The 22615-nt window shown below is 36.0% G+C and overlaps 3 protein-coding genes across 5 annotated transcripts in view; 2 read left to right on the top strand and 1 right to left on the bottom strand.

Annotated features, from left to right (window-relative positions):
• Positions 1-2069: 2069 nt before the first annotated feature.
• Positions 2070-5387, top strand: LOC133524222 (tRNA N(3)-methylcytidine methyltransferase Mettl2). Of its 2 annotated transcripts, none has more exons than XM_061860117.1 (4): positions 2070-2923; positions 3000-3152; positions 3995-4435; positions 4959-5387. In XM_061860117.1, exons 1-4 carry the CDS (start codon positions 2733-2735, stop codon positions 5269-5271), a joined length of 1098 nt encoding a protein of 365 aa, XP_061716101.1. In that variant the 5' UTR covers positions 2070-2732; the 3' UTR covers positions 5272-5387. The 2 variants fall into 2 exon arrangements, with proteins under 2 accessions (XP_061716101.1, XP_061716102.1); XM_061860118.1 differs by having other exon boundaries at positions 2178-2763.
• A 39-nt stretch (positions 5388-5426) lies between these two features.
• LOC133524216 (cytochrome P450 CYP12A2-like) lies at positions 5427-16029 on the bottom strand. 2 transcript variants are annotated; one of them, XM_061860111.1, is made up of 9 exons: positions 15839-15984; positions 13356-13474; positions 11751-11887; positions 11285-11397; positions 11086-11202; positions 10715-10993; positions 9776-9935; positions 6702-6911; positions 5427-5839 (listed from the first exon to the last, which is right to left on the bottom strand). In XM_061860111.1, the coding sequence occupies exons 1-9, from the start codon at positions 15880-15882 to the stop codon at positions 5516-5518; spliced, it is 1503 nt and encodes a 500-aa protein (XP_061716095.1). In that variant the 5' UTR covers positions 15883-15984; the 3' UTR covers positions 5427-5515. The 2 variants fall into 2 exon arrangements, with proteins under 2 accessions (XP_061716095.1, XP_061716096.1); XM_061860112.1 differs by having other exon boundaries at positions 5707-5839; positions 6694-6911; positions 15839-16029.
• A 165-nt stretch (positions 16030-16194) lies between these two features.
• LOC133524226 (tripartite motif-containing protein 2-like) overlaps positions 16195-22615 on the top strand; it is a 30452-nt gene continuing 24031 nt past the window's right edge. The window contains exons 1-2 of the mRNA XM_061860124.1: positions 16195-17122; positions 22244-22353. Coding sequence (XP_061716108.1) covers positions 17103-17122; positions 22244-22353 — 130 coding nt within the window. The 5' untranslated portion in view covers positions 16195-17102. The remainder of the gene's footprint in view (positions 17123-22243; positions 22354-22615) is intronic.

Here is a 22615-nt window from a genome sequence, read left to right on the forward strand (position 1 = left end):
TTTAACAATGCATTTCAGTTTTCTCGAGTTAAACACGTAGGAATAGGAACCTACTCGCTGAAAGCAAAAGAAATAGCTATCTATTATCACTTTTGGAGTAGGTACAGCCTTAAGTGATTACAATGAAACTAACCTACCCTATTCGAATTTCGATGACCGGCAACGATGTGAAATGAGATTAAGCAGTACGTAAGTAGTAATAATGTTATTGTTGTTTCGTTTTACAATCATTAACGCAGCGAAAGCAAATACCTATATAGGTATAGGTTTAAATATAGGTACTACATAGCTACTTACTGTATCATTTATGAGAAATTTTAAATGTCCTTCCAAATCGATTTTATGACGTTTAGGTACTTTGATCAGAGTAGAGTGTGGTAGAGCATCGAGCGTCTTTTATGATGCCATTAGTTTGAAATCGGCAACGGTTTTATACGGCTACTTTAAATGTGTTTACAAGCACCAATTTTGGAAGAATAAGATCTATGTGTAGAATATCAGGTTTCTCGTGGGTTTTGACAAAAATTTGACGTACAATTTTTGACCCGACAATTCTTGCTACGTGCTAGATAAGTTTGCAGTGGGTAGGCAGCAAGAACCATAATGGTCAGATAATGGAGTTTTTGAAAAATTGCCAAAAAAATAATTAGTGATCTTGAGGCCGTGAGGAGGTGGAGACGGATCTGCGCGAACTTCGAGTCAACAATTGGCGAGAAGTCGCACAGGAACGAGAAAAGTGGCGCTGTCTTGTGTCGGAGGCCAAGTCTCATTTTTGGTCGCTGAGTCAATGGAGTAAGTAATCTTGAGGCCTAGAAAGCCCTAGAGAACTAGGAACTTCAGCGATTCTAATCCTGAGTTTTTGACATTAACTCGATAGAAAAAAGGGCACTTTAAAAATTATAATACATTTTGCACAAAAACTAAAAATATGAAAATTATCTCTAAAAATAAGCAATAGGTATTATGCTTGAAGGAACTCAGCGATTCCTTTTGTTATAACTTACGACACAAAATTTTAAATCCAATAACATCATATCCGTGATTCCGCGGTCCCGAGCATGCACATCCGTCTCGCTCATGCTTACGCTCAATGAGAGTCACAGAAGAACACGAACCTACTGGGCCTTAACATAATAACATAGAATACTAACAAGTACTCGTATAGTAGACTATACTATACTAGGTTTAGAACGCACTGCGATTGATTTCTTGCGGATTCAGTTTTGCACAAGTGCGTGCGCTAATGAAAACAGGCCAATTCCAACAATATAATGACGAAACGCCAAGACGAAACCCTATAAGGCCTGTTGCCGATATGGCTTGCACTGTAAAAAAGTTATCAGATCTCTTGTAGAGCCAAGCTTCTAACTCTACAGGCCCTTAACTTCACAAATTCTACACCGTAGTCAAAATATATGGCTAGGTTCGCTACCGTCACATGGGCGTATGGTGAAAAATTTATTCACTATTCATTTTTTTATTATACAATAGGTCTTGTAGTAACGAAACGGCCTAGCCACATATTTTGACTAAAGTGTAGAGTCTGTGAGGGCTTGTAGAGTTAGAAGCTTGGCTCTACAAGAGATCTGATAAATTAACAGTGGAATTGCGGTCAGATTACACCTGTGCAGCTGTGGGAGACATGCGCGTGCAGTATAATAACGCCTGGCGGGCGTTAAGTATTCCGGCTGCCGCGCTGGTGCAGCGCCAGAGCCATGTTCGGGAGGGGCGCGCGCTGGGCTGGGCCGCGCTACTCAGAGCGAAGAGCGCCGCCGCCAGAAAGCTGATAAATCCTCCAGCCAGGGTCCTCCCATAAATTGTGCGTCCTCCAATACGCTGCTCTCCGCAGTGAGGGAGGTAGGGTAGGATAGGTATTTTTTACAACTTGTACCTACAGAGTTTGATGCATCATGCAATTTCGTCGAGGACGCTGTTAGTTCACCTTGCTGTAAAGCTAAAATTACTAAATCAGACACTATTAGGTTTACATACCTACTTAATAACATAATTAGGTACTCACTCGACAGTAACGCCAACGGGACGGTGATTCACGCCGTAAAAAGATCTGTGTCATTGACATATATATGTCAATGATCTGTGTACTTCCGAACTCTTCTTCGACTTCTTCCATAGACCGGAGCCCCAGATTTTGATAAATAGATTATGCACTTTTCGCACATTATAGCCTTAAATGTTTTACAGGGGCGGGAAAATACTATGAGGGAGTTGTCGGACAAACACTGAGTGAACGGTAACCACAATACGAATGTGCGCAAATTTTTGAAAACTGTCATCACTGTCATATCATAACATTTCGTAGATTCGATAAATTTTAAATTCAAACTGCTGTTTTCATTCAATAGCAACTTAAGAAATGTAATGTGTGTAACTTAAAAAAATATACTTTTTTCGTGTAATTCCAGAAGGTTTGTATTGTCGGTTAGAATAAAATTATATATGTATATTAAATATTATAAGGCCACTACTACTTGGCTGTTGCATTAATATGGCCAAGCACGCGGCCAAGGCTTTAAATTTCTAAACGAGTTAAGGTTGTCATTATCATTGTCACTGTCAAGCTGCCAGCTGCTCTAGTTTTAGGTTATAATTTGCCAAATACTACTAAACACAATTCAATTTACTGTAATTTGTATACTATTCGGATAATATACACTAAATGGAAGACTCCGTGATTGATAAAAGACCTCAATTTGGGAACAGGCTTCTAGAAAATGCTAACGATGTGTTCAAACATAACGCGTGGTACAGTATTTTACATTTTTCGCAATGTATGTAAAAGACTCGGATGTTCTGCCAACAACATTGAAGATTTAGAGAAAACAAGACACAGGAAAAAGCCTCCTGGTGGCTCTAGATATTTAAACAGTAATAAAAAAGAACTTGTTTATCTTTTCAACTCATGGTATATCTATATTGTAATTATGGTTTATTTTGTTTTGTAATATAGAATAATCATGAGATATTTATGTTTCTTTTAGGGATAATGTTGAATGGGACGAAGAACAAGAAAAAGCAGCAAAAGAAAAGGTGAAGCAGAACTCCCAAGTTACATTTGCAGACAATGTTTTGAAGGATTTGGACGAAAATGCTGACAAACATTGGGATGCATTTTACAGCATACATCAAAATAGGTAACTGTATATTCCATTGAAGTATATACTATGTATTTCTACAAACTAGTAGTTTACTCAAGGGTGTAGCCAGCCAGTGAACTAGGGGGGGGGGGAGGCAAGTTGATATCGCTTGGGGGTGGGGGGGGGGACGCCACAGAGGGGCATACATTGTATGTAAAAATTTTAAAAACCCATGAGTTTACCAGGCACTCCTGGCACTAAATGAAGCAAGAAAGTCTATTTTCTGGCAATATTGATCTTCTATTTGTGGGTCAATGTAGTTTGGTATAATCGGGAATAACAAATGCTTTATTTACACTTTACAACTAAGGGGTCATCCAATAATTATGTCACATGTTTGAGGGTCGGGAGGGTGTCAAGAAAATGTTACATGTTGTGATTAAGGGGAGGGGGAGTCATGAACTTTGTGACGTCACTTTAAGTTCACCTGTAACTGAAATTTGTATTTGCTGGTACAGATCAATTATAGTTTTTACAATTATAAGTTCTGTTTATTTGTGTATTTTTTCCTTATCAGTTTAGTGGCTTAAGTTCCCTAAAAAATACTTCATTAAAATTGCTGATTTCATTGAAAAAAAATGCCAAATATGTGACATCACACCAGGTGTGAAAAGGATCCCTGCATTTGGGGGATCAAGTAATCATGAAATACGTGTGACATAATTTATGATTGACCCCTAATCCTAACATGACAGACTGCACCAATTTGTCCAATGAATATGTCATTTTTGTATATCGGAAATAAAACATAGATTAAATTTCATTGTTGTATAAATTTGATTTGCACTTACTATTTATTACTATTTATTTTTTACTTTTTATTTATTTAATATTTTCAGGTTTTTCAAAGACAGACATTGGCTATTCACAGAGTTTCCAGAACTTGCACCGGATAACACATCTGCGCCAAAGAGAGTTTTTCCCAACAATGAAACTCCAACTACAACTGCACCTATCCAACCTGATGTCTCAAACCAAGTTGAATCTCAACTAGAATCAAATAACTCCGGTAAACGTTACATATTTGAAATAGGTTGTGGAGTTGGAAACACAATCTTTCCTATTCTACAATACAGCCAGGACCTAAACCTTTTTATTTATGGCTGTGATTTTTCATCAACAGCGATTGACATAATGAAGGAAAATGAGCTGTATGACACTAAGAGGTGTGAAGTGTTTGTTCTGGATGCAACTGCTCCTGAGTGGAATGTGCCATTCAAAGAAAACTCCATTGATATCATTGTGCTTATCTTTGTTCTGTCGGCAATTGAGCCTGGAAAGTAAGTGGGCCAAATTGATAGTATTTTTTTTTGCATTTCAAAATTTTATTGTATTTAATTATTATTAGCAGACATAGGAATCCGTGGGGCAAAATTGATTGACTAGTAGGGACTTCCTGCCTTCCTTGTCTTAAAAACGAAGAAGAGTACATCGAGTTATTATTTAATTATTATTTTTAATCTTAATAAAAACCTATTTTTACAAGCAAACCGTTGAGTGATCACTAGTATATAGAACTAACATCGATAGTCGAATTTATTGATACAGGAACTCCCTACTTGTCAAACAATTTTGCCCCACGGATTCCTATGTCTGATTATTAGATTCCAAAAGTAACTTTTTTTGTTGTTTATTAGATCTTGAACCATGAAATTAGCTGATGTATTAAAATAAAGTTTCTCTTCTTCAAGTTCCCTCAATTCTGAGGATCATCACATTGTAACACCATGTCCTTCTGTTGAAGACCAGGTTCCTCAATAAGCTTCTATTCCTCGCCAAAAAAGTATATATTTCTCATTTCAGGATGGCGTTAGTTGTGCAGCAAATACACAAGTATCTAAAGCCAGGTGGACTAGTCGTTTTCCGCGACTATGGTCGCTACGACCTTGCCCAACTACGGTTTAAGAAAGGTCGCTGCATATCTGACAACTTCTATGCCCGAGGGGACAAAACTAAGGTCTACTTCTTCACACAAGAAGAAATTAAGAATTTATTTACAGCAGAAGGTTTCACAGAGGAACAGAATTTAATTGACAGGAGATTGCAAGTTAATAGAGGGAAGATGTTGACTATGTACAGAGTGTGGATACAGGCAAAATATAGAAAGCCTTTATAGCAGTAAATACATTTTTATTTTTTATTCTTATTATACATGTCGCATTTACGCATGTCGCTCTAATATAGTACTTACAATCATGTTTAGTTTTGATTAAAAATCATTATTAGTCTGAGTATGGTATGACTGTATGATGTATTCCTTAAAACGATATGATTCAATCCACCAACATACTTTGTTAGGCACATAAACGATATACTTATTAAAGGACCAATCATTGTTGCATTTTTCCAATAATAGGTCATTAAACACTTTCAAATTTAAAGTGATATGGTTTCGCAAAAGAATTTATAACTTTCGTAACAACCTTTATTGGCGGGCCGGTCCAAGTAACCTTTTGCTTGCCTAATAACTTAGTAAGGAACACCTCAATCTCCAGCTCAGCAATTCTTCTACCGATGCAAGACCGAACTCCTATTCCAAATGGTGCGTTGACCATGGGATGAGCGTTCCCGTGAAACAAAGGATCTGTCTTTTCGACTAACCATCTTTCTGGTAAGAACTCCTTTCCTCGTGGGTAGTATTTATCGAGGCTGGATAAATATTCGTTGGGAGCAATCACGTCAATCTATAAGAAATAATTGAGTCATGAAATATTGTTTCGTCAATATATATTACATATACAGGGTGACTAGTAATTCGTCGTATTCCTTCAAGGGGGTTATTCTACAGCTTATTTGGAGTGATTTAAGTCCAGTCAACCAGGGGTCAAAACTCATTGGTTTTCAAGTTATTCAAGATTTTAGATTTTTTTAATACATACCCGCTTTTTGACCTAAAACTAGTTTTTTGGTACTCTTTTTATTATTTTACGTAATCAGTGATTCATTGGCTATTCGGAAAATCTTTTTTTTTTATTTGAAAAATACGTAGTTTAAAAAAAATACTAGTTTTAGGTCAAAAAGCGGGTATTTATTAAAAAAATCTAAAATCTTGAATAACTTGAAAACCAGTGAGTTTTGACCACTGGTTGACTGGACTTAAATCACTCCAAATAAGCTGTAGAATAACCCCCTTGAAGGAATACGACGAATTACCAGTCACCCTGTATTATTATTGTTTAGTTATTATGGTATTGTGTAGTACAAGAGGTAACGATAAGATAATCTAAGGTGAGCAGCTAGCGTCACAACAAAAGATTAAAATACTATCAGCTATGTTTGGAGACATTACTTATCAGCATTGTAAAACTATTTTTGTATGACCCACGCCGAAAGGCCACAGTCACACCTAGAAGTTTAAAGACTGAATAGACCTACTGCAACTAGCATCAACATGTTGCCGCAGATTAGAAGCCAAATCTGAAAGGATCGAAACTATCATCTCCACAACCTCAAGGGTGTTAAGTTGACCATCTTGGAGCAAGGGTGGATAGCTTACTCATAAGTCCAAAACTCAGCAGTAGGAGATCATTGTATGTACCTACGTACCCCGACAGGTATCCTGTAACCAGCCACAACATGTTCCTTGCTCGTGCGCCTCAGATTCGATGGCACCACGGCCCAGATCCGCAAGGACTCCTTCATACAAGCCCGCAGGTACCGTCTCGATTCCCCAGCCTGGATCTCTTCCCGCAATTTATCCTGCGCCGGCTGATTCGTTGCCAAGTGGTAGAGGATGCTGGTTATGGTGAACGAGACCTTTAAATAAACACGAATATTTAAAAACGACGGGATTATTTTATGGAGGGGGGAGGGACTGATCGAAAAAAAGGGGAAGAAAGACGGCATCCGAATTTCATTCACATCTTAAGTCCTATGGAACCTATCGGTTCGTGTGAGGTGTCGTTTGATAGAATATTAAACGTACTATTATTGTGTCTAAATAACCGTAGTCATAACTGTAATCGTTTACAAAATATATGATTTTTTACCGTGTACGGATGGCATAAGTACTGATAAACCATGCTTCTAATTCAATAAATTATAACTTTACCGTAACTAATCCTGTTGCAACAAACACGGGACATTTCATGAGCTTTCAAAAAACATGGTTTATTGGTGTTTAATATTATATAACCAAACCAGCATGAGTCACTGTGCACCGTCATATAAATTCCAACATTCAATTAGGCGACACTTAGCACCTATTTTATTACCTATAAACGTAGAATGCCTAGCCTACAGGCTTTGGTGACATAAAAGTGTTTAAGAGGCTCATCTTAAGCTTTAAGGTCCACAGGAGCTATTTTGACCGCTATAATGCATGTCAAGCAGCTAGTGTTATAGCTCATAGTGAATTATACAACTTTAACATCTATATGAGTAATAAGCAGCTGCAGTTTGCACTTTAGATTCTAAACAGGCGATAAAAAGTATTTTTACAAGCTTGCCCTGTTAGTATGTATGGGACAAATCTTGCAAGTTAAATTTGACCCACTTCCCGGTTTCCGATGAAGCTGAAAATTTGCATACATAATATTTAAGTCGGGTGACAATGCAATATTATGGTACCACCAAGCTGATCTGATGATGGAGACAGGAGGTAGGAGAGTTGTGTAATTGTGTTTGGGGGTTTGGGGTGTTTAGAATTCTCTCAATCAGTATTAGTTGCCTGTGGAAAAAAGTACAGTCAGCGATAAAAGCTTGTACCAAAAATGATTTTTTTGCCAAAAACTTATATAGCTCTTTGTATTTCAATCGCTACTTAACTCTCTTGGCTTCAACAACACACAGAACAGAGAAGTTGAGAGTCGCCTTATAAATAATGTACCTACCTAGTCGCAGACGAGCGTTATTTAATACCTTGTTATATATTATACTGTTATAAGAGTCTTACTTACAAACTAAGCCTACAGCGCCATGTTAAGGTGACCGATGAATCAATAGGCAACACAAAAACTATAAATGAGAACGCCAAATACTAAATAAAAATGTATAGTTTTACTCAATACTGACCTAATGTTACTATGACTATACTTGCGGTACGGTGGATCACAAACAAAAATATATTATATTTAGAAAAAGTTGCAAATGATCAGAGGCCATTTAAAATGTTGGTTAATGATACATACGTATAGCTATACATATGTATAGCTATTGACAGTGTAATAATTTTCGCCATCATAAAACCGCAAATAATGATCACTATCTCTAGCAGACAAATATCACTTACTATAAAATTATTAAATACGGAGTGGGTTTGAAAACGTCTTACGTGCCGACGTGAGTCAAATAAGGACACAGATATTCAGTACTTCATGTTCAGTCGTCTTTGAATCATGAAGGTACGAACTTACCTGTGATAAAAAACAAAAAGACTAATTAATTACTAAATGTATTCTACAAAACCTTCATCTTTATCGATATTCTATAACAGTATAAATGCACTCCCAAAAAATAATAGAATGCTGCTGGTCAACCGAGGCACCCGCCGTGCCGTTTGTACTTGCTAGACGAAATTGGTCCTGGCATATATGTTTATGGTTAATTTTGGAAATCTGATAAATAATTTGTTGATTCTTATTATGAAAACTTTCACTCTCTATCTACTCTTTCTCAATTTATTTCGGTCACTAAGCAGAAACCTCTTAAGTAATAAAACCGGCCAAGAGCATGTCGGGCCACGCTCAGTGTAGGGTTCCGTAGTTATTCTTCCGTCACAATAAGCTAAACTGGAGCTTTAAGTATAGTAAATTGTTAACCAAGGGATGAAACGGTACCTTTCATGCGAGTTAAACAAATAGGCAAATTTGCATAATCAGTACCTAATTAAAGTCTTTTACTATGAAGGGGAAACTTTTTGCGTTAACTCAAAAACAGCTAAACTGATCATGTCCGCTATAGTTTTCATTTGATGTCTTTCTTAAGCTCTACTTCCACGATTTTTTTCATATTTTTTGGACCTATGGTTCAAAAGTTAGAGGGGGGGGACACATTTTTTTTTCTTTCGGAGCGATTATCTCCGAATATATTCACTTTATCAAAAACTGTTTGTTGAAGACCCCTATTAGTTTTGAAAGACCTTTCCAACGATACCCCACACTGTAGGGTTGAATCGAAAAAAATAATTCACCCCCACTTTACGTGTAGGGGAGGTACCCTCAAAAAAATTAAATATTTAGATTTTATTGTACGACTTTGTCGGCTTTATTGATTTATATATCCATGCCAAATTTCAGCTTTCTAGCACTAACGACCACGGAGCAAAGCCTCGGACAGACAGACAGACAAACGGACATGGCGAAACTATAAGGGTTCCTAGTTGACTACGGAACCCTAAAAACCAACGATGGCCGACCGCCATTTATATGACGGTGCGCATTGCCCATGCTAACGAAATTCATTTCAACATTTGACTAACATTTAACAAGTAACATAATTTGACTTACAGCTACAGAGTTACGAGTTGTAGTTACGTATTATGCTAAAGCTGAGGCTCTCATCTCACGTAGAAGATTGTATTGTACTTACCGCCTTTAGGCGATTGCATTCGGGTTGAACCAGACTCCATCAGAATTCAGAGCATATATAAGCGATAAGAATTAATGTAGAAGCAATCTTACCGTGTCAATGCCAGCCAGCAACATTTCATTGGCCATCAGGATAGCTACTCTTTCGTCAATGGCAATCAGTTTCTCGAGTATAGACTTGTCTTCCTCCGGTGCATCACTGCCTCTCTCTTTAGCGAGTTTCTTAGCTTCCTCTATATACATTGCGCTTATACTGAAATCCAAAAAAGCTTACATGACATTCCTACCCAAAATCCACAAGTCAGAGTACATTTGTACGGTTTTGAGTAAAACTAGTAAAAGGCACGGGTAGCAGAGTAGCAGGGGCGGCGGGTCCATACAACTCGATTCCCACCGGCTTGCCTAAAATTTATTGTTACATAAACCAAACTTATATATCATCATTAAAATTAAAAATATATCCATAATGAAAACACTACGTATTACATTACCTTGGAATTGATAATACGATAATAGTATGGCAAAGGTGGTTATACACTAACTGCAAAAGCTCGCGCTTGCGCACGCCTCACTTTTATCATGAAAAAAAGTACATAATGTTAAGGTGTTTTTTTGTTCCGAGTTGCCTAGCTAGAATTTTCACGCGCCGCTACTGCAGAGTAGTGAGGAGTGCAGCTACCAATACCAATTCGAAGGGTTCGGAGTTTTTGCACAAGGCTCGTACTACATGAGTTTCTTGGAACTTACGTACGAATTATACTGGACACCTAGTTATTTACCAGTTGCTCTTCGATGAAGGATAACGTCGTCAGAAAGCCTACATAGGTACGTCTCCGAACAAATAAAATTGCCTGTGTGGAAGTCCACAATACGTATTAGGCTATAGTGGTGATGGGGGCAAACCCCTCTCGCGATCTTCGCAATCTCAACCTATGCCTTAAAACGGCCTGCGTATGTAAAAGGTATGAGAATTAAGGTTTGTAGCAAATCAGAAAAAAACCTGCTGAAATAGTAATAAAACGAAATACTTACTCCCATTGCAAATCATAAGTCTTCATAAGCTTTTTAAAGTTTGGTGTGGCGATGTACTTCCACAAACTAGGTAAGAATTCTAACTTAAAGGACAGCTCAAAAATGTCATTGGCACACTTTATCAATTGTCTGGCAGGGTGGTCCTCTTTGAGGTTATCTTGAAGACAGCCGAGTCTTGTCCCAAGGCTGACAAGGGCCAAAGATTCCAGAGACCACTTTGTTATTTCGAGGTCAAAATTGTCTTTAAGGTAAGTGCCCTCTTTGCTAAGCCTTGTTATCCTGTAATGCAGAAATTGCATCTGATTGGTTACTTAATTCAAAACTGAGACGCATTGGATGTACAAACAAACATAGCTAAGAATCGTATCTACCTTTCTACCATTTCTTCGGCAATTTCGCCCAACACTGGAGCGTAAATTTTCACCAGCTTCGGTTTAAGTAAAGCCGGATTCACTTTCGTCCTGAAATCTCGCCATTGTGGTCCTTGGCTAGAAGTATCAATATTGAAACCTATTAAGTAATGATCCTTTTTTCACTTTTTCTGAGGGTTCCTATTTTATCTTTACTTACGCTGACATTAAGCCAAAATAACCGCCAAATCTCTCTTTTCTCAACACTTCTCTGTAATATTCTATGGTCTCGAACCCTGGCCTCAGTGGATTATATTCTTCTGCTTTGTAAACCTTTAACCAATATAAAAAAACGGTATAACGTTTTCAAATTATAATGATCTAAGCATACTGTCTTTCCTGCTTATTCTGAAATTACTATTACTAACTTCGGGCAACACCGAGTTCAAGCGAAATATCTTACTGTACAAATGGTTCTGCAATTTTTTGCGGGGGGAAACGTGCACACAGTCGCACAATAAGTGGGCTCACTATGGGCTTGTGCTTCGGCAGGGTAAATTGGGCGAATACCGACTCACTTCCCGAATCCCGATGTTGCTCGAAGATTACTAATCTATGTATCTGGCAATTCTGGCAGTATAATTGAGCAATTAAATATTTGATTTACCTCAACTACTCATCCTTACTTGTTCAAAATGTTGCGGCTCGAACAACACCAAAAGTGTGGCCCTCGGTGCGATGCCCTCCAATCTCACAACTGTCCCATATCTTTTATGCAGTGTTTTTACTAAGTCATGAAAATTTCCCTTGTAACCAATAGTACCTGTACAAAGAATATGATAATGATAATCCGGTTTATTTTAAACATTCATAGATATATTATATATTAACGACCTGTCTGGCCTAAAGGGGCCCACTGATTAACAGTCCGCCGGACGATATCGGTCTATCAGTTAGAACAAAAATAAACGACAATAATTTTACGAACAAGCTAACAAATTAGTCAAAGACCGATTTTTTATCACTTTTAAGGCAGTTTACTGAAACAGTAATCGACTTATAATGAAACGAATAATTAATTCGACGGTTAATTAATTATTGATTAAGGAACTATATTTATATTGTTTTTAGGGTTCCGTACCCAAAGGGTCAAACGGGACCCTATATCTCATGAGTGATAGTTAGTCAGTTGAAATTTCTACAAATGATGTATTTCTGTTGCCGCTATAACAACAAATACTAAAAACAGAATAAAATAAATATTTCTTTCCAGTCTCGAGGTTCTCATCCAATCCCCGAAGTTATGCAACGTCGCGTCGGACGGGGCACATATTAGAGGTTTATAGATAAAGGGGGACATATTAGAGGTTTATAGATAAAGGTACGGAACCCTTCCTGTGCGAGTCCGACTCGCACTTGGCCGGTTTTTATTAGTATTGAATGCTAACCAAATTTTGGTGCTAACTACTGGGAAAAAAAACCCACTAGTTACCACCAACTTGGGTTGGTAAAAGGTGGGATTTTTTTTCCCAGTAGTTACCAGTGGTAAAAGGTGGGAAAAAAATTCCCAGTAGTTACCACTGGTAACAGCTTGGTGGTAACTAGTGGGAATAATGGGCTCTTCCGGCAATATGTCTCTATCTATCCCTCTTCACCGCACTGAGTTCATGTCGAATTCGTTTTCCGTGCAGGCGGCCCGTCTTTGGAACGGACTTCCCTACGGCATCAAAAATGCTCAAAATAAGTTTGCATTTAAAAAATCCTTACGTGCTTTCTTTGCTAGCAGAATGAAAAAATAATAATGTATGGGTAAGCTCTATATGTTTTGTCGTTATTTATGTATATATTATAAGAAATATAAGTATGTATATTTATGTATGTATGTATTATGTATGTATGGTATGTTATTGTATTATATTTGGTTGTTGTTGTTAAAGTAGCACCGCCCACAATCTCTCTGCTTTGCCTAAAGATTGACTGGTAGAGAATGCCTCATGGCATTAAGTCCGCCGTTTGTACTATAAGGTTTTCTTTTGTGCAATAAAGATTAAATAAATAAATAAATAATCCAAGTTTGACAGTCTTCCTTTGTCATCCTATTGCTGAGTCTGGCTAATCAAATTTGTCAGTAAATAAGAAAACTATATATACTCATCACTTTCTTATGGATGCTCGTACAAGCGTATGACAAATACAGTATGATTCTCTCTATTTATGTTTGAAATGAGAGTCCCTGGCCAAACTATATATGTACGAACATTTAAGAAAAATGTAGAATAGCTTATACTTACCTACGTATGGTAAAAAATGATGCAGTCCACCTATTATTGGAACCTTAGAGATACCCGGAATCTCTTCAAAAGGTTTTATTGAGTCCGAAGCAACAGAAACGGTACGAATACTTTGATACCTAAATCATAAACAAAACAACATACAATTAGTTATACCTAAACAATACACTTAAGTGTTCCAAAAGACTCGAGCCTTTTAGCTTTTTTTAGGGCTCGCCTTATCTCTTGACGCCTAAAGGACTAAACGCTTATTTAGCTATATAGTCCCCATGTCTAGATATAATTAAGTGCCTAGACTCTTGGAGCTAATAACCTCATTAAAAGACTACATATTTATAGGCTAAAAGTCTGTGATACAATATTGAGACTCGATATTTTTTTTATCCTAAAAGGTTAAACTTTTTTTAATAAGTAAAGTTTTGATGTAGTGTATTGAATTAAAGCCTCAAATTTGTTTGCCATGAAACTAATTCAATTTAAACCATACATCGTATACAACCATACATACATTGTACCTCTAAAAAATGAGCACAAACATTTTACGCGAAAGCTACTTCATGTAGAATAACCGGCCAAGAGCATGTCGGGCCACGCTCAGTGTAGGGTTCCGTAGTTACTCTTCCGTCACAATAAGCTAAACAGTATAGTAAATTGTTAACCAAGAGATGAAACGGTACCTTTTACCCGAGTTAAACAAATAGGCAAATTTGCATAATCAGTACCTAATTAAAGTAAGTCTTTTTACTATGAAGGGAAAACTTTTTGCGATAACTCAAAAACAGCTAAACTGATCATGTCCGCTATAGTTTTCATTTAATGTCTTTGTTAAGCTCTACTTCCACGATTTTTTTCATATATTTTGGACCTATGGTTCAAAAGTAAGAGGGGGGGGGGACACATTTTTTTTTTCTTTCGGAGCGATTATCTCCGAATATATTCACTTTATCAAAAAATGTTTTTCGAAGACCCCTATTAGTTTTGAAAGACCTTTCCGACGATACCCCACACTCTAGGGTTGAAGCGATAAAAAAATTACACCCCCACTTTACGTGTAGAGAAGGTACCCTAAAAAAAATTAAATTTTTAGATTTTATTGTACGACTTTGTCGGCTTTATTGATTTATATATCCATGCCAAATTTCAGCTTTCTAGCACTAACGACCACGGAGCAAAGCCTCGGACAGACAGACAGACGGACATGGCGAAACTATAAGGGTTCCTAGTTGACTACGGAACCCTAACAAAGCCTCGGACAGACAGACAGACAGACAGACGGACATGGCGAAACTATAAGGGTTCCTAGTTGACTACGGAACCCTAAAAACCGGTCAAGCCGAGGGTTCCGTACAAACTTTGAATTATCTTGTGTAACTATAAAGGCGAAAGAATTTTGATCAGAAGTACCTATACTAAGTATATTTGTGTACAGCGCCATCTATCGGTAAATTGGCTAACTAATTTGTGCGACCTGTTTTTTTGGGATGTTTTTTTTATGTGAACCTGTGAACCGATTTCAATATTTTTTGTTTTATTTGATAGAATTTTTTTCACATTTCCTTTAAAATCATTTTTTCCACGATGAGAACAAATGTTGTTTTAATTGGAATGTTCAATTTGAGTTCTTTCAAATGATACCCCATTCCCCACCTAATAGAGTAACTAGACTTTGAAATGTTGCCCCCTCTTTATATTGGGCATTTTCTATGCTTAATAAAAATAAAATTAAATAAATTTCACTTTCAATGTGTATGGGTTAGCGTTGTTCATATCTATTCCAAATTTCAAATCGATAATTCAAGTAGTTATCGAGATATTTGATAATGTGACAGACAAACAGACGGACAGAGTTGCACCAGGGTTCCTTTTGTATCTTTTTGGTACGGAACCCTAATGAACTGTTATAAGGACCATCATTCGACGCGAGAGGTGTATCCCCATCCAACAGTTTAAAGAGATGCTTTTTCTAAGCAACTTACATTCGATACCTATAGCCGGTATAGGTAATAAGGTATCATATATATCTTTATAATTATAAGCTAGACCTACGATCTAAAGTAGACTCTGTACGGAAAGAGATGAGTCGTGGAATGCACGAATGTAAGGGAACCCATACATTCTACGACTCTTGCTTTTCCGCACAGACTGTACATGAATTCATAAAAGTTAAGGGTTTATAAAAGGCTTAAGTCATAGGGGTTTTAACCTTTAAAAAAAAGCCTTATTGAGCTCTTAAAAAGGCTATACAATTTAAAAAGCCTATAAGTAGCTTTTCTTGAAACTTTGCTTTTGGGTTTATTAAAATCACTAGCTCTTGGAACCCTATTTAATTAACCCAGCTCTAAAAATAACTCGGTAGTTAAAAGGTTCGAGTCTTTAGTAACACTAATACACTTGCATGTACGAATAGGATAGGGTGTAGGTAGGTACTAATGAGATTATATTCTCTTTGGTAGGTACCTACTTAATGTGCGTTTTATTCCTACCTGCTTTGATTTTGGAGATACAATAATGTACGTAATTTCTTCATTTTTCTGACTCAACTTGTAAACACTTCTAAAATACTTATAAATCGTGAATTCAATTTGTTATTAAAGCAAAATTCTCAGCAACATACGTCTGATGCGCTACGTAAGTAGCATTAAAATAGATTGTTGAAGCATTCGGCATCAATAACTTTGACCTTGACGAGATTAGGTCCTGTTTTGACTGTTATTATCATGAGAGAGTTACCTACACGACGAAAAGTGTTATGTCATCGATTTAAATTAAATTTGTTTGGTATTTATTTTAGTACGTAATTTTAATATAAGTACGTAGGTTTAATGTAGGTACGTACGTAGTACGCTTAGCGTTAGGTTGGTTGGCGTATTGCCAACAATAAATTAAGCGCCTACTGCGATGGTCATAGCAAAATGTTTTGGTATTGATAAAATTATAGGTTGCTTAGTCGGTTTTTAAGGAATACATATTTGGAAAAAATCTATTTCGCCGCGTTATTTTTACGAAGTTTAGACTTTTTGAGTACGCTAAGGGTCTTTAGTGCACTATTTTAGATCCGATCCGATCCAGACAATTAATAATAGCATTAGCATTTCCTAATTTCTATAACTTTATACCAATTCATTCTATATCAAAATATACCTTATTCCATTGCAATAAGTACCAACGCACCAATGCCAGTAAAGTAATCAAACATGCGCAATCGTAGTCTAGTCAAACGCAGTCTGACAGTTCGTGTGAGGTTAATGGTCGACTCGCTCGAAATAGTTTTGATTTTGATAAATATTTATATTCAAAATTCTTCTCAATCATGTAGATTCGCAATATAAAACAGTAATACCCTTTCCATTTTAATATTATGTTGATCCCTAGTACTAGTGACAGGAAGTTAGCAAGGAAATATTGTAAATATATGATGTTTCTTTGTCATGAGAATAGTTTTTCTAATACTTATCGATCGATTACGAAATAGCATTTAGCTTGTTTTGTTAAACAGTGTAAATGATTTTCATTAAAATAGCTAGAGTATACTATCTAAATTTGCGAGAGGCCGTCTCGGCCGGAATAAAGACGCGTTAACTCGAGCTACGCTAACGTGTTATGTGTGAAGTGTTTACTCAATCCGACCTATTCACAGCCAGTTAAATTTGCTTAAAAAAGCCATTAAATTAAAGTGGAGATTCGACGTCGCTACTTGGAAAAAGATAAGGAGAGGTGTGTCTATGTGTAGCTCCTGAGGTCACTTCCATGTATTGTTGCTCGTTTCTGTAAGTACCTGCTCACTTTATTTATTTACTTTTTTGTACCAGTTTATCTACCGGTAAATTTACGCACTATTTCACCTTTTAGTTTGTTTACTCATAGTACAACTTAGTAGGTGTGACTAAACCTCTTACATATTCTTTAGTTCTGTAAAATAGTTATTCTTGTGCTATTAGCTTTATTTATCCTATCCTAAGTAGTTTTAGCAACGAGGTAAAACCAATACTTAAACAAATCATGGTTTAAATACCAGTACTTATTACCTAAATCTGTATTATATTTATTAATTTATTTGGTTTTTAAATTGATTAAGTTATATAAATCAAAGTTGTAAATTAAATTAAAATGATTGAGAGACAAAATTGTAGTATCTTGATCCCTACACTAGGCAAGACCTGTCCCGAGGGAGGCAAAGAAGATTTAACTCACAATTTTTTTAATACCTATTATCTTTTCCACCTGTTCTAACTCTTAAAAAATTCTTTATCTTTTGCTAATATTGTCATGAACCCATTTGAAATGAAATCAAAATAATACAGTATTGAATGTCACTTGATATTTGTGCTGTAAATGTGTAGTTATATTATTAATGAAGGTCAAGTGTGAGTGTGATACTAATTTCCTGTTAGGTTCACTATGGAAGCAATACATAATTATTAATTATGTATGAGTTCTAGAATAGATTGCACTTCATAATGTAATTGTGTATTTATTTAACATTTATTGTGCATAATACAACAATGTACAAATGGTGGACTTAATGAAAAATATTGTTTAGTGGAAAGTAAAAATTTGATTACATAAAAAAAATCTTTAAATTTTATAAAGGCAATAAAATATCTGGGAGGGGAAACAATGCTTCTCTTAAACACGTCATCATCATCATATCAGCCTCTTATCGCCCGCTACTGAGCATAGGCCTCTCTTCGATTGTGCCACTTATCCCGGTCCTGAGCCAATCTCATCACAGAAGTGACTCGCAATCTTCTGAATGTCATCCACCCAATGAGCAAACGGACACCAGGCACTCCTGTCATCTGAAAGTGGCCACCAACCGTTCTGTTGACATTTAGACCCACCTGCCATAACTCTGCCTGGCAACATACTCATATAAATCAAACAAATGTATTAATGACATATAAGAATATAAAGAAAAAAAAAGGTTTCCTCAAATTTTAGTCTGTAACATGTGCCAATGTAAATATGTTGCTAATTAATACATCCTTTTTAGCCAAATGTTGTGTTACCTTAATAACCATAGTCAATCAAATCAATTAACTGTTGGTATTTGAACTCTGAATGCATGGTCCATTAAAGTTCAGATTGATAAATCAAAAGATATTATATTATTGTTGCAATTTATTTTATACTGAAGTAAAAATTTTCATTATTTACTCAATCATTATGTATCCTCGTAAGGTCCAATGTGCATTACAATGTACAATCTAATTCAAACTTTTCAAAAAGTACATAAAGTAGCATTTCTTTTGTTTTCTAAAACAAACGAAAGTCACCCTAATCTATGGTACAAAAAGGTTCAAATAAAAAATAGGGAAATTTTGTATGGTGGGTTATGAGGGTATTGAACTTTAATAACACAAGACTTGAACCACACCTATGCAGTGTTTTGTTATATCAATTTCAGCAAAAACATTTAAAATGATGTCATAAGTATAATAGACTAAACACTACACAATTATAAACTACATAATTCTGATTTAATTGCCTACATTCAATTAAAGGCAATGAGATGAGCGGGAGTCTGGTGGCAATCTGCTGGTGATTCACACATGACTGCATTATCACATACTCACTGGCAATCAGGTTAGATTCCATGTAGTAATGATGTAACTAATAATGCATTTGACATGTTGTAATGATCATTCAGTTATAATAATAACTGAATATAAATATAATGATTTGTTTTGTAATTCTAACATTTCTAGTTACCCATAAGTGTTCTGCTAGTAAGTTTTGTTTTTGTTGTTTTGTTTTATTAACTAAACCTGTTTAATATGATTATAAGTGTTTAAGGCCCAATATGCATGACAATGTACACTCCATTTCAATCTAATTAGAACCTCTCACAAACTGAATAAAGTACCATTTCTTTTGTTTTCATCCCAATTTACTATATAAGAAGGTTTCTTAAAAATAGGAAATTTATTTATAGATAAAATGTACCACAAAGGATCATTATAGAATGACATTGATTATCATATCAAATGTAGTGTAGTTGCATTGTGTTTATAATGCTACTGCTATTCCTTCCTTCCTTATATTATTATCTTTATATAACACAATTTACCTTCTACAATCAAATTTTCTTTTCTAGTTGATAAACTAATGTTAACAGTGTGGCTTAAACGGAACAGAATTAACTTATAGTTGTTCAACAATTTATAGGGAGCGTGCATGAACTGTAGGAGGCAGCACAGGAGCCATCAGATTTTTGGCGCGAGGCGTAAATGTGATGTTTATTGTTCCGATGTAGTCCACAAGATGGCAGAATCTACTATGCACAAGAAAACACGTGACGTGTAAATATAAATGTTTATTGTTCCGATTCAGGCCACAAGATGGCAGACCCTCCAACGCGCACGGTCCCTATTCTGAATGGTAGGACAGTGGTTGGGCATCATTAAAATCTAAAAGTTAACCCAGGCAGAGTTAATTTAGCCAAAGATTTCAAAAGTAAAGAAGGCCCAATCAAAAATTTCAACTGAACATTCTCGTTTGGTGTGCTTCAGTGGAATGCTACAATGCGATTAGTTGATGATTTCGCATCACGCGCGCGATTGCTTGCAACAAGTTGTGTTGGACTGCACTGTGGTGTCACTGACACCATCCTTGGTGCCCGTAAGGCCCGTGTTTACGAAGTAATTTATATATAGTCAACACCCTTATTTGTTGATTTGTGGCAATTAGGTTTTGGGAATTGTCACTTAACTAACAGTGTGGACAATCATACTTAGAATAAATTTATTAAAATTTATTTTTGACTAAAATCGGCAAGCTGGTGGGAAACAACTTCAATAAGTGTTTTACCGCTGCATACTATTACTTATTCTGTGCCACTGCTACACTCAGAATAGATTAATAAGTAAATGTCTTAGAAAATATTTATAAAAACTGTCACTAGTTAGTTAATTCTGATTGAGCCATGCATTTGTGCACATGAACAATCTGACCAAAGAGACATGCACGCATTTGCTGTACCTACGTTTTGGCATGATTGCGTATCCACTATATTGGTCGGGTTGGGGCATAGATATCAGAATACAAGATTTGCCGTCACTGTATTTTAGTTTCGGAAACGCTGTTACCGGCTTTCTATAGGTTGCATAAGTTTGAACGTATTCAATCAGATTAATAAATATTAATATAAACAACATTGATAGCAGATGCAGTACTATCATAATATAGACTGTCAATACAAAAATTTTTGGTCATATAATAGGTGCCACAGTAGCCAGGTCTCAGGGCCTAGGTAAGCATATATGTATTTTACGACCGGTTTGGCCTAGTGGGTAGTGACCCTGCCTACGAAGCTGATGGTCCCGGGTTCAAATCCTGGTAAGGGCATGTATTTGTGTGATGAGCGTGGATATTTGTTCCTGAGTCATGGGTATTTTCTATGTATTTAAGTATTTATAAATATTTATATATTATATATATCGTTGTCTAAGTACCCTCAACACAAGGCTTATTGAGCTTACTGTGGGACTTAGTCAATTTGTGTAATAATGTCCTATAATAATATTTATTTATTTATTTAATATTTATATGGTCATAGTCCTATAAAAATGTAAGTAAGTATATGCAGTTCAGACTCTCATAGAGTCAAATGCTTTGACTCAAGGAATATACAGTGAAACTTGGTTAAGTGGGACCTGGATAAGTGGGAAACCTCCATAGATGGGACTCATGGTGCGGTCCCGACACTTTAGCACTGAATCGCCTCAGTTAGTGAGACAAAACAAACCTCTATAACTGAGATTAGGATTTTGGATTTTATAGTCACTTTTACCTCTGTAATTGAGACAGAGTGTATTTGCCTCTATTACTGAGACTATGTTTGCAAGGATACTTTTCCTCAATTGTTTTTTTAGAATTTTATAGAAATCAACCTCTGTATCTGAAATAACGTCAATCTATGACCTCTTTAACTTCTCGTTTTTTGACTAATTCTTACTTTACCCACAAATTCCGCATCTGGTTAATAGTGTCTAAAAGTCTCCTAGTTTTATTGACTTAGTTTAAATAGTTAAAACTATAGAAACGAAAACTAAAATCTTGATAAGTAACATGAACAACTCAAAATTAATATCCATTATTTAAAAAGTGAGACGCAATATCAAATGTAATGTGACAAAATCTATTCTTTGAAGAATAATTCATAATAAATTGGAAAAAAAATATTTGAATAGACTGAACGTTCACTCAAAGTTATGAAGGACAAGTATTATTTTACCTTATTTTTATTGTTAAAGAATACAACTCATCCATAATGTTTAAAAATAACTTACTAACCACCTCTATAACTGAAACATCCTCTATTTTCACCTCTATTAGTAAAACCCTCTGTGAATGAGACAGAAATTTACTTATACCTGGCTAACTGAGACCCTGGGTAAGTGGAATACCTCTTTAAGTGAGACAAATTGGCAGGTCCCTTGAAGTCTCAGTTATCCAGGTTTCACTGTAAATGTTCTGATTGGCACTAATACGTATAACACTTGTTACATATATTTACAATCCGCCGTAAACAACAAACATCCGTGTTTGCTAATCATTGCTTACTTCTTTCTAAACATTTGTTTAGGAAACAATCGCTAAGCATGTGCAAATCATATCTATTGTTGTGTATGAAACGGAATTATTCCTTTTCATGAAAATTATGTATGTATCTACATCTATTTACAAAAATCATTTAATAATCCTTGTGTGTATATGCGGAAATTGAAATAGAAAGTTTAAAAAAGTTTATAGGTAGGTAATTGCGCGTTGACAGACGTCCGAATCGGTTGTCGCCATCAGAGTAAAGCAGCATATCTCTTGTATTCTGGTATCTGTGAGTTGTCGATTATTTTCCTGAATCACTCGGCTTGTTCCATTTGTCACAGTTCACGTTTGGGCGTCGGGATGGCGAGTATGAGTTCGACGCTCGTCGAGACCGTCTCTATAAACTACGAGGACTTTAACGAGAGCTTCCTTACCTGCGGCACATGTTTATGTTAGTACAAGTTTTTTTTTATATCACCATAGACAAAGGAATAAGATGATGTAACGTAATCCTTATTGCAATGAGATAAGGTAAGCTACCAATGATAAGTGTGTTGATGTTTGTCCAAAAAGGAGCAATATATGGTTAGACTGATTTTGACAGCTGTACTCAATGGTGCTTTAGGGAGGTGTAATTGCTGTAAGTGTGTTTGTCTAGGTTTTGTGGGTGTTATTGACCCGCTTGGAAACCAAACAAATGTAGGTATCACGGT

Source organism: Cydia pomonella, chromosome 13 (genome assembly GCF_033807575.1).
Source record: "Cydia pomonella isolate Wapato2018A chromosome 13, ilCydPomo1, whole genome shotgun sequence".
NCBI lineage: Eukaryota > Metazoa > Arthropoda > Insecta > Lepidoptera > Tortricidae > Cydia > Cydia pomonella.

Excerpts from the sequence above, each read along its gene's own strand:
- LOC133524216 (XM_061860111.1), bottom strand. The coding sequence starts at position 15,882 with ATGAAGAAATTACGTACATTATTGTATCTCCAAAATCAAAGCAG. Across the intron at positions 10,994-11,085 it reads GCCGAAGAAATGGTAGAAAG|GATAACAAGGCTTAGCAAAG; the intron begins GTAGATACGATT and ends TCTGCATTACAG. Across the intron at positions 5,840-6,701 it reads GTTACAGGATACCTGTCGGG|ATTGACGTGATTGCTCCCAA; the intron begins GTACGTAGGTAC and ends TATTTCTTATAG.
- LOC133524222 (XM_061860117.1), top strand. The coding sequence starts at position 2,733 with ATGCTAACGATGTGTTCAAACATAACGCGTGGTACAGTATTTTACATT. Across the intron at positions 2,924-2,999 it reads GTTTATCTTTTCAACTCATG|GGATAATGTTGAATGGGACG; the intron begins GTATATCTATAT and ends TGTTTCTTTTAG. Across the intron at positions 4,436-4,958 it reads TCGGCAATTGAGCCTGGAAA|GATGGCGTTAGTTGTGCAGC; the intron begins GTAAGTGGGCCA and ends TTCTCATTTCAG.